This window comes from Gobio gobio (assembly GCF_949357685.1).
Source record: "Gobio gobio genome assembly, chromosome: 2".
Taxonomy (NCBI): Eukaryota; Metazoa; Chordata; class Actinopteri; order Cypriniformes; family Gobionidae; genus Gobio; species Gobio gobio.
Window position 1 is genome coordinate 61,252,857 of NC_137098.1, and position 12,561 is coordinate 61,265,417.

At 36.2% G+C, this 12,561-nt stretch overlaps 1 protein-coding gene across 2 annotated transcripts in view; it reads right to left on the reverse strand.

The window, feature by feature from the left end:
* Window positions 1-12,561, reverse strand: part of dock11 (dedicator of cytokinesis 11) — a 136,430-nt gene that overhangs the window by 86,185 nt on the left and 37,684 nt on the right. For both annotated transcript variants that reach the window (XM_079841962.1, XM_079841961.1), the window contains 12 exons: window positions 12,124-12,246; window positions 11,726-11,808; window positions 9,637-9,759; window positions 8,001-8,077; window positions 7,426-7,610; window positions 5,667-5,732; window positions 5,461-5,553; window positions 2,946-3,069; window positions 2,458-2,579; window positions 2,233-2,316; window positions 2,029-2,118; window positions 1,228-1,349 (listed from right to left, as the gene is read on the reverse strand). In XM_079841962.1, the coding sequence (XP_079698088.1) occupies window positions 1,228-1,349; window positions 2,029-2,118; window positions 2,233-2,316; window positions 2,458-2,579; window positions 2,946-3,069; window positions 5,461-5,553; window positions 5,667-5,732; window positions 7,426-7,610; window positions 8,001-8,077; window positions 9,637-9,759; window positions 11,726-11,808; window positions 12,124-12,246 (1,292 nt within the window). The remainder of the gene's footprint in view (window positions 1-1,227; window positions 1,350-2,028; window positions 2,119-2,232; window positions 2,317-2,457; window positions 2,580-2,945; window positions 3,070-5,460; window positions 5,554-5,666; window positions 5,733-7,425; window positions 7,611-8,000; window positions 8,078-9,636; window positions 9,760-11,725; window positions 11,809-12,123; window positions 12,247-12,561) is intronic.

Below are 12,561 nucleotides of genomic sequence, written 5' to 3' on the forward strand. Positions count from 1 at the left end.
AGCTGAGTCAAATGAGCCGATTCACAAAAAAAGAGCCGAAATGCCCATCGCTACCCTCTACTGTAAAGGCTTGAATTTGCATTTCCTTTAGCCTGAGGCTTATTGTTTAAATTTTGGTGTGAAAGGGTCTTTACTTTTGGCCAAAAATAGAACTTTTGTACTATATAAAAACAAACAAGCCCAGCCCAGTTGAGAAAAAGTAACGCAAAAGTAACTTAACGCATTACTTTTCTTAAAAAGAAACTAAGTAACGCAATTCGTAACTTTTTAAAGGAGTAACGCAATATTGTAATGCTTTACTTTTCAAAGTAACTTTCCCCAACACTGATAACAACAGCAGGTAAATTTGGATGCTGTCACTTTAAGAGTGACTGCACACATCCAATATACTCAAGCGTTTACGTTCACGTAAGACATAAATTATTGTGTACTTGCAAATACATGGTCACTTTGACACATAGGAATGTGTATTTAAACATTCAAGCCCAATTAGATGGCAAAAAGCACTCAGTTCTCACGTTCTCAATGAGCAGCGACATCATGACGAGCGTCTCTCAGACAGTGCTGCTTAAAAACGCATGCAAACGATACGTTTCTGTGACGTGCAGCACTGCAACATCACATGAGCGTAACCCTAATAGAGACGACAGTCCAAAATCTTTACCGGTTGATGAATTTCTACCGGTTAATCGTGTCTACTGGTATATCACCCATCCCTACTGGATGCATTTTGCGCAAGAACATTGTTTTGATTGTGCTTTAGCCTTTTGATTCTTGTTTTATTACAAGCTCGGTCACACTCTTTTTTTGTCAGCAGACTCTCCTCTGTTCAGCATTTATTTTAACGATTCCATGGAGGTTCGAGATTTTCAACCTTTCTCTCTCATTGTGTCAACTAACCTCTGCCACTCCCACGCCATACAGGTGTCAAAGTAGCCGGAGCAATTTCTCTCTATTTACGGATATGACAAGACACGCAAGGGTGAGTGACGTCTGTGCGCAATTTCCCGCAAAAACCATCCCGACAGGTCTAAAATAAAAACACTTATAATAGGCTTACCATAGTGAATCAGAGAAAGACAAAAACACGTTTTGGAAGAAGGACTGATGATGTATTGACCAAAAAACTTACATAGTGTACCTTTAACATTTTCATAGGCCAGTTTGCGCACAAAACAGTAATGCAGCTGGTGTCTTTCTGAGAAGACAAACAAGGTAGCAAATCACCGTGTGGAGTTGACAGCAATATCTTGACCCTCTTTGCTTGCCATAGTGAGGACTTCAAAGAGCTGAACGAGCACCGTAGGGAGGAACTTGATGATGACCTGAGTCTCCACCGCATGCAGGCACTTGGAGAGGAGACAGCAAATCAAAAGATTACAAAGTACACTGCCGCCCAAAGGTTTGGAATCAGTGCGATTTAAAAAAAAAAATGTATACGAAATTAATACTGTTATTCAGCAAGGATGCATTAAATTAATAAAAGGTGACATTAAAGACATTTATAATGTTACAAAATATTTCCATTGCAAATAAATGCTGTTTTCTTGAACTTTCTATTCATCAAAGAATCCTGAAAAAAATCTATCACGATTTTCACAAAAATGTTTCTTGAGCAGCAAATCATCATATCTGAATGATTTCTGAAGGATCATGTGACACTGAAGACTGGAGTAATGATGCTGGAAATTCAGCTTTGCATCAGGAGGGATAAATTACATTTTAAAATATACTAAAATAGAAAGCAGTTGCATACAATTGTAATAATATTTCAGAATATTAATGTGTTTGATGCATTTTTGATCAAATAAATGCAGCCTTGATGAGCATAAGATACTTCTTTTTAAAATGTTCACGGATATTTCCTAAATGTGTTCCAAAGAAAAGCTCAGAGAAATCATGTGATTGAGGTTTAACTTAAATTCACATAATGTCCAAAAAGGTTTAAAAGTCCATAATATTGGGTTTAACTCCAATTAAAATATAGACATCTGCATTTTCCCTTGTTCTCAGACATGTAATTCTCACCTTTAGGTACTTGACGAGTTCAGCGGGATTGCCCTGTGATGCTGACCTCATCAGCTGGCAATACTGGAAGAAATTGTGGAGGTGCAAATCCTACATGGGGTGGAAGTAACTGGATTTAACGCTTCGATTTTACATAACACTTCATTAATCTCTGCTCAGTACAATGGAAACTGGCTGAACAATCCTTAGATCAGATCAACATACCTGAGAGTAAATTGTTGATGCTACATACGCTCGCACTTTGAATAACGGTTTGGCATTCTCCACCCATTTAATGTCCGGGGAAGACTGGAGGGGGACAAAAACGAGAGAATGAATCAGTGAATCAACCAAATCAATCAATCCAGTCAATGAACAAACCAGCCAACCAAATAAATGCACATTTAAAATGATTTTTTGGCATTAGTGTTACTGAAAAGAAGATTGTACCTTCTTTGAGTCTTGGTTTTTGTCAAACATGTAACCAGCTGGTAGATTGGCAGACACAGGAAGTTGTAGCTCTGAGGACTGTATTCTGCCATCCTTCAATAAAGGAGTCCAGGAATAACCCACTGTTGAGAGCGAGAGTCAAAGGTCAATAGAGTGCAACAGTGTCTGCCCTCTTTTTCAGCTGCACTGGTTCTGGAAGTATTTTTTCCATTCATTTCTCCCATAGGGATTTCAAAAAAAGCCATGAACCAAACCAACCAGCTTCAAGGGGAATCATAACATTACAAACTTTGATTTGAAGCAACAAAGTATTTGAAAATTAGACAAAAGAATATAAAGATACAAGACTGTACTTAACTGCTTTAGTGGACCGTTTACTTTAACAGTCACTTTTGATCAATTGAATGCATCTTTGCTGAATAAAAGTATTAAATAAAAATCAAACTGACTCCAAACTTATACACAAACGTACACAAACAAATACTCACCCAGTGTTTCCACTCCCTCTCGCTTCTTGGTGGTGGTTTTGTTGCCAAGCTCACAGCTTATGTGGTAGAAAGTAAAGAGAATGTGATGCTTCTCATGGACATGAACAGGAAGCTCCATTTTGATCTGTGACAGAAATGAAAATACTTCAAATGTGGAACTGTTCATGTACAGAAAAACAAACAAAAAAACTTTATTTAGGCCGGATTTTATCTCATAAATACAGTACATGAAAAAGTAAACATGTCATTATGTGACACAGAATGAGTAAATAATGGCAAAATATGAATACATTGACTAAACGGATTAAGCCATATAATGCATTTTGTTTATAAAGGTTTTCAGGGAAAATACTTAATGTGCAATTTAGCATGTAGCATTTATATTCTGGGCTCATTTGCTTGCCTGTATATAGTAAGCAGGGTTGGGGAGTAACGAAACACATGTAACTTAGTTACGTATTTAAAATACAAAATTTGAGTAACAGTATTTCACAGTTACATTTTAAATAGTTGGTAATCAAATTACAGTTACATCCGAAAAGTATTTTAGATTATCAAAGTGATTACTTTGAATTTTAATTTATTTCATTTAACCATTAATGTAATGTCTGCTCATAAGTTTCATACCCCTTGCAGAATATACTCAATTTTACTTTTATTTAGTACTGTCCTGAATAAGCCATTTCACATAATAGATGTTTACATTTACTCCATAATACAAAATGACAGAATTTTTACAAATTGCCACGTTCAAAAATGTACATACCCTTGAAACTGAACTGTCTGTCATTACCTGGATGATCCACTAATGTTTCCATGTTTCTTTTGTGAGCAATTTGTTTAGATAATTGCGGCATTTAATCTCATAATTCTGACTTCTTTTCTGAGAATTGTGAGATATGAACTTGCAATTGCGAGTTATAATGTCCAATTATGAGGGGGGGGGGGGGGACTGACGTTTTTTTCTCAGAATTGCGACTTTAATAAAAAAAAAATTTAAAAGGTAATTGCAACTTTTTATCTTACAATTCTGACTTTATCTCGCAATTGTGAGTTTATATCATGCAATTCTGACTTTATAACTCGCAAGTTATAAAGTTTAAAGTTGTGAGTTTAAATCTCGCGATTGCGAGAAAAAAAGTCAGAATTTAGAGACAAAAAGTCAGAATTGTGAGATCGCAATTACCTTTTTTATTTGTATATTTAGTGGAGGAAACAAATATCCACAAAACACAATGCATTAACTATCAACTATTGTTGATAAAAAAGGAATGCATGAAGCTAGAATTAAAGGTTTTTTTTTAAAGCAGAGGGTCTGCTCTTTCTTTTGATGCTCAGATATTCATACAACTAAATATTCTATGGGCAATTACATTTTTGTGAAAATGATCAAAAACCCTGGCAGTGGCTGGCAAAAAAAAAAAAAAACCACACGCTTGTGGGGAAAGAGTTAAGAGCAGGGGGTGAAAACCTTTGAACAGGATGATGTGTACATTTCTTATTTTGTTTAAAGATCATATTTTTTTCGTACTGCCCTTCAGAAGCTAATCACTACATGTTTCCCAGAAGACAAAATGAGTACAATACACCTTTTGTACATTTTTTGCTTCAAGAAATATTGTGGAAAACCACATGTTGTTTAAAACAATATGCAGATGCACATTATGTTTTTTTTAAATAATATGCAGAGGAAAACCAAGTCCTATGTTTGGTGGTGCCTTTGTGTTCCATACCTTATTAGTATTCCAAAGTATTCTAAAGTATTTAGTTACAAAACTTGTGTAATCTAACAAAATACATTACTAATGACTTTTTAAAGCATGTATTTTGTAACCTGTAGTGAAATACATTTTAAAAGTAACCTTCCCAACCCCGATAGTATGCATCATCAGTACAATAAGGTTGTGTATTTCCATTTTCGGTGAGCGACTCCTTCAAGGCTCTCCAGCTGATGACATAATTAGGCTCTGTCCAGTAAATACCATAACACACTGCTTATGGGCCAAGTCTGTGCCTACTGTATGTGTCGATGTCTTGTGACTCATTCATCTACTGAGCGAACAATTTGTCCTTGATATCTTAGCCCTGATGGTCTAGTGAAGCCTTACAGGATGTGTCTCTGGAATGATTCAGATATTTTCTTGGGAAAGCTCATACTTTGTGCTGTTTGTGGCTCAACATCATGGGGCATTGACTTGGTACTGAATTATGTACGCAGATTATGTAAAAGAGTTTTTGATCTCAATAGACTGCATTCACATTTTATGAGCTATTATTTTATGAGTGTCCTCCGATATATACACATTACACATTTTTATTATTTAAAAATAACGATAAGTCATAGATGTCTTATTTAATTAATAATAATGATGTGAATGTTTTTACTAATTACAATAAGTCCAATATGACGTGATGTCATCTGCTAAATAGATATTTATGTAAGTTGAGAGATTGTGTTGCTGTGCAGTTAAGCAAAAGAATTGACAACATGCATGATAATACATGGAAATAATACCTCATCATAAAACTCTGGACACTGATTATGATGCAAAACTGCAGCAAAAGCACTGGTGGTGAAAAGCGGATCCCCTGGCTTGCCGTAGATACACTGAAAGCAATCATGGGTTCATCAATTTCACATTATACTGCACTCATATTTTTAAATATTAAAGAACTGGTGGAACAATGATGGTGCGACATGAAGAATAATCATTCAGTCACCTTCATCGGACCGGCTCCCTCTTCATCAGAATCCTTGAACTGAACACACACTGCAATGTTGCGAGCCTGAGAGGAAACACAGATGCTATATTAGACTGCATGTGCAATAAATGTATTGTATGATTTCATATTTGATACGTTAGGGATTTTTTTCAATGTCAATATATACTTTGCAACTTAATTATCTTTGCGATGCAACTTAATTATCCAAGATAACTCATTATTTGCCCCTTGAATTATTTGAATAGGCATGATGCTTTTGCAAATACTATATTATATGCAACAGATATTATTAGATGCTAGTAGGTAAGCTAGTAGATGCCAGTGTATTTGGCAACATATAAAATGGTAACACTTTACAATAAGGTTTCATTAGTAAACCTTAGTTCATGTATTAACTAACATAAACTAACCATGAGTACTTGTACACTTGTTACTGTATTTGTTCATCTTTGTTAAAGGATTAGCTCACCCCAAAATGAAAATTTCCTGATAATTTACTCATAATTTACCTTACTAAGGATGACATAATCACATCGGAAAGGCAGAAGTCCCGCCCCCATGTTTACAAGCGCTTGTGCGAAGACTACCGTAATACAAACATCCTTTAGCAAAAAAAAGGTTAAACAACGATATCGGCCGATTTTGAAGTTGAAAATGTAGTGTTTTTGGTAGAGGGCATTTGAATTAGTCTACACACGAGAGCTTTGTAAACACAGGGGCGGTACTTCTACCTACGTTTAGCGTGATTGTTCCGACGTGATTACGTCATCCTTAGCTCCTCGCAGAGCTGCACAAGATGAACAATTTAGGTTAAAAAGTATATTCATTTTTATTTTATTTTTGAAAATGACCGATCGTTTCGCTAAATAAGACCCTATTCCTCATCTGGGATCGCGCAGAGCCTCTGAAGCCCATCGAAGCGCTTTGAAACTGCATTGATTTGGACCTTCAGCATTTTGGTTGCCATTGAAAAGTATTGTATGATGAAAAATCCTGGAATGTTTTCTTCCGAAAACGTAATTTCTTTTCGACTGAAGAAAGAAAGACATGAACATCTTGGATGAGATGGGGGTGAGTAAATTATCAGGAAATTTTAATTTTGGGGTGAACTAATCCTTTAACGTTAGTTAATAAAAATACAGATGTTCATGGTTTGTTCGAGTTAGTTCACGGTCCATTAACTAATGTTAACAAGATTTTAATAATGTATTAGTAAATGTTGAAATTAACATTAACAAAGATAAATAAATGCCTTATAAGTGCAGTTCATTATTAGTTCATGTTAGCTAATTAAAACCTTATTGTAAAGTGTTACCTGTAAAATACAGATTTGAGAGGATCATTATAAAGCAATATGTAGTGTGTAAATTGATATATTGCTAATTAATGAAACTGAATGAAAGCTAATAAACAGATGTCATTCGAAACCGTGATGAATAGGTCTGTATATATGATTGGTAGCATCTCTAATTTAGAAGAAAAGAAGTTGGAGAGTAACAGGGCAAACAGCCAGTATCATAAGCTTTCCAGCAGTGCAGGAGGAAGCAATTAACCCTGAAGTCTGCTTAATTAGAGATACGATCTTCCGTGAACTGATTATGAATAGAATCCCGGGGGCTTTTCACATAGCCTCATGTTTGAAAACACGTAGGCAGACATTGTTACTGCTCGAAGGAGCTTGTTGTTGTACCACCACCCACAGCTTCCCGGTTCCAGTAATTACAGATTGTGCTTTGAGAAGTGTGAAGAATCTCACCTTGGCAAATGTCTTCTGATTGTCGTATTTGAGCTGCTGAGGATAGACGTAGAGGTGGTTCTTGTAGACGGTGAACGGGTGGTTGTATTTAGCCTCTTCCGGAACAAACTCCTCCACTTCCACAGACACCCTCTCACACTGTTCCTCAAACGGCTTCACAGGAATATAAGACGATGTGACCGAATCTATGAAGATAAAGTTTCAGGGTTCATACACATTTCTACCAATACTTTTCCATGACTTTTAAGGCAAATATTCATGACCTAACGTTATATTCTAATGTTTTCCTCTTATAATCTAACTTTCCCCTAACGTTAGCCTCAAACATTCCTGTAACTTTATATATTCTAACATTCCCCTAACATTATCCTGTAACGTTATTTTGTAGATTATATAGTAAATGCCACAATCACCAAACCACTTTCAACAAGTAGGGTACAAATTCAAATTACAGTATTACAAGCTAAAAATGTGCCCGTAGATTAAGTGCTACTGAGAAGTCAATAACTGACTGACCTTTAGACTCAAAAGAGATGTTAGCAAATGTTAAAATGCCAAAGCAATTAACAACTTACTTGACAAGTCTGGAGGAACACACTCAACAGTGATGTTAATTTGTCCAGGGATTATCTGCAGTTTGTTCTTCTCTGGCCTATAAAGAAAAATGTTGAAAACACTGAATTCTTGATGCATAATACAATAAAGCGAAAAAAAGGAAATACATGCGTGGTGGAAGAGTGGGAAGTGGAACATGTCATTCCCAACTAATCAGATTTTAGGGTTAGAGAAAGGGGTAAGGTTGGGACTAATCTTAGGGTGTGTTCACACTTGTAGTTCGGTTCTCTTGGTTCTTTTGGTCTGGACCAAAAAAGAAAAATGATACATTTAATCCTGGTTCAATTAGCATTCATGCTGTCATTTTTAACAATGAACCTAAATATACAAAACAAAAAACGGAGAGTGCAAAATCCGCCTTGTTGGCAGATGCTATTTGCACTAATCCGCCCAAAAAAAGGACAAAAAGTACAGAAAATGTCTGTAACCTGTCAGCAGCAGTGGCGTAGGGAGTAAAGTGCATTGCAGATACTTTTCACACGATCAACCAGAGTTTGAATCTGCCTTTTGCCGAACTTCTCCCTTTTCCCATCTCATATCAGATTGTGAGGCATTTATTTTCAATAAATATGAATATAAAATATGTGAAAAGTGCAATTTAATTATTATTTAATAATAAAGTGTTTATCAGGTAGGCTTAGGGGTAGGTGTAGGGAAGGCTTTATTGTCCCAATAAGGCGGCATTTATTTAATAAATATAATCATTTACACTCAATATGTTATTATTGCATACTTTTATAATGTACTAAAATACTGAGGTGCAAATACTATCTAACTACACTTGCAAAGAAAAAACTGCTATTTATTCATAGTGTAAATAGAATCAATTGCTATTTACACTTAATGCAACAAAAAAACGGCTTTTATGGCGTATATTTTGCAACCGAACTTGCCAAACATCTAAAACAATACTGTGCACTGGGCTACATGCGGTCGTTGTGTGTGCGTACATATGATGGTATTTTGACCAAATGAGAACTTGTGAAGAGCTTATAAAATGTGTAAAGGGGTAAAACAGAGCCAGGAATTTCTCTGTTGAACACAAACAAAGATCTGCTGCGAGGAGACGGCATTTTCGACGTCTGTACCAAACTGTAATTGGCAGCGTAGCTCCTATGATAAGAAGAACCAGGTATGTTTGATTCTGTCCTATTTAGGGTCGCATCTTGTGACATCACATCCTGTTTTCATTCTGTTTACATGTCTTTGGTCCGTGCTGTGTTCATATTTCAGACAAACCGCATCAGAGTTTGTTTGGAAGAAATCCCATCTCAGTCCACTTGTTTGGTGCACACGAGTGTTCGGATGGCAGCGTTTACACTTACTCAAATGAACCGCACTAACAGAGCAATCGCACCAGAGTGTGTTTTAATCAAAACAAACATGCCAAGTGAGAACACACCCTTAGAGGCTGGACACTTCCCTTTGATTAAGGATTAGTTCCTGCTTAGGGTTCAGTTTCAGGATAAAATTAGTACTCTGATTGTTTGATAGACATGCTGATCCAGGATCATTTCCAACTTCACAGTGACCATTTAGGGATACCAGACATCAAAAGATTATGCACCAATCTGGTACATATGTGTTATCACTCACTTTTTGAGATCAGTCAACAGTTTGATGAGGTCTTCTGAGGATATCTTGCTACTGTCTTGGCGGTAGAGTGGAGAGAACTTCCCATCCATGTCTAAACTGCCTTGGGAATCTTTAAACACCTGTCTGAAACCACACAACACACACATCCTGATGTCCTCGGCACAAGAAATTGACTTTAAAACACTTAAACAATGTCTAAATATTAGAGATGTTCGATACCCTTTTTCCGTTCCCGATACCAATTCCGATACCGAATACTGATCCGATACCTGGGTGTGTATCTGTATATACAGCTGTATATACTACTAGCCCTGTATAAATTGCTAGAATTATTTTATGGTGTGCTTCAGACTTATCCCTTAATAAAACATGAACAAATACATGGTGAACTACTGTATTTATTACAGTATTTTTATTATCTGACATGCATTTGACAGTAATATTATTTCTTTTTCTTAAGCGGAAAAGAACTTCAAATGCAGCCACAAATCTAACACTGCAAACTGAAAAAGATATTTTAGTTTTACAATATAACAGTGCAACAAATAAGTCTAGGGATATACAAAAATGATATATAAATCAGAAAAAATAATCTCTTTACAACAAAACAAGTAAAAAATAAGCAACCGTCTAGGCATATTTATTATTATTATTAATAGAGATGTATTATTATTACATAGAGACGTAGCTAAATCTACTGTAGGCTACAAGAGTAGCTTAATATATTGCCAATTTATTCACCTTAAACCAAACTTTTATTTTGACGGGTCGCCGTGAAGATCTTTGAGTGTCTGTGTTTATGATATGAGTTTTCTCAAATGAAGTGCCCGCGCATCTGCGCCCGTCTTCCACAGAGACGTAGAATTTGCAGGAGTGATATTTAAATAGTATTTTGCAGTTTAATATTCATAGACACTAGTATATATATATATATTCGGCTACAGTCTGGAGCCCTGCGCTTAGATAAACACGGAAGCGACTGAACGCAGCTGCGGGTACCGCATATACTAGGGAGTCGGTAACTTACTACCGGTACTACAGAAATGCTGGTATCATTACATTTTTTTAATTTCAGCACCGGCTTGGTACTGAAATGCCCGTACTTGTGACATCCCTAGTCGCCGTTTTACTGTCTGTTTGGTCCAGTCTGAAATACTGCTAAACAGCAGACACACTGCTAACGCATTTTCATTTCTTCTTTGCTGCTCTAAACAGGGGTTGCTTGTGGCAACACAGCACAACTTCCTGTGTTTGCAATGCATTCTGAGCAGCGAAGAAGAACAGTGGTTAGGCAAAGCTCACGGTCATAGCTAGGTCTAAGTACTCAAGTACTATGCCAAAATTTGTTGTGGCATCGGTGATATTTTCAATACTAGTATCGGAATCGGAAACAACTCTACTAAATATTTACAATCTGTCTTAAGCTATGTCCGGAGTGTGATGACTGCGACATTCCAGTTTAAAAGGCACATAATTCTACATAACGTAAAACATAGATAATATAATTCAGTCTTACTAGACCATTAAAGGGTTAGTTCACCCAAAAATGTACATTCTGTCATCATTTACTCACTCTCATGTCGTTCCAAACCAGTAAGATTTTCGTTCCTTTTTCGGAACACAAATTAAGATCTTTTTGATGAAATCTGAGAGCTTTCGGTCCCTCCATAGACAGCTACACAACTACCACTGACACTTCATAAAGTTCATAAAGAGAACGTAAAACTAATCCATATGAATTGAGCGGTTTAGTCCTAATCTTCTGAAGAGACTCGATCACTCTCTCTGTCAATATGTCTCTGTCAATCTGTCTTTTCAGAAAATTTGGACTAAACCACTCAATTCATATGGATTAGTTTTACGATCTATTCATTAAATTGATGATGCGTCAAAGTTGTAGTTGTGTGGCTGTCAATGGAGGGACAGAAAGATCTTAGATTTCATCAAAAATATCTTTATTTGTATTCCAAAAATGAACAAAAGTCTTACGGGTTTGGAATGACATGAGGGTGAGTAAATGATGACAGAATGCACATTTTTGAGTGAACTATCACTTTAAGTGAATAAGAAGTGAGTGTCTGTGTCTTACTTGGCAGCCCAAGCGAAGGGCATCCGGTACTGGCCCAGCCGTTGACACGTCTGCTTGGCAGTCTTCAGGACTTTCTGCACTGTCTGAGACACATAAACAGACACATAAAAATGCATGAAAATATTCTACAGTACATTCTGGAAGCATTTAAATCAGAATGAACAAAATTCAGGCCAACACCTAAATAAATAAATAAATCATGAGTTGATTGGAATAAAAAGCCACATTTTAATTGCAAAGCATTACTTAACTGTATAAATGCAACACATTTTCTATATTATCTTTATACACAATTCTTTTATTTTCCCCATCAGACTTGTGTTCTAGTAGAAAGACATCATGCCTAAGAAGATTGGTACAGTTCTCTTGAATAATGTGTGTGTTATTCAGCAGCAGACCTTGCTGATGTCGGAGGTCTTAATGTAAGGCTCAGCACAATGGGTAATGCCATTCTGTAAAACCTTTTCCACCCGTGCCAGCAGGAAGATGTCTGAGTGAGGGTTGGTGACGGAGAAAATACCCTGGATAAGACAAAAGACATACTGTGGTTGTAAGGATGTTCTTGAGTAAAGAGGATATTATTAGAGATATATTTATAGATGATTATTCAAAGAGTTTCATGGTAAGTGGTTTGTTGATTATGGAAGTTCTGTGTCATTAAAGGTACACTTTGTAACTTTTTTTGTTCAAAATGTAACAAAAAAAAATAACATTACATCAGTCACGATTTTCGAATATTGGATTAGTTGATTTAATTATAGAATATCGAATGGGTTGTGCGATTATCATCAACAACAAAAAAATCCCCATGTTTTCGGTGCTGATGTGGTGGTGAC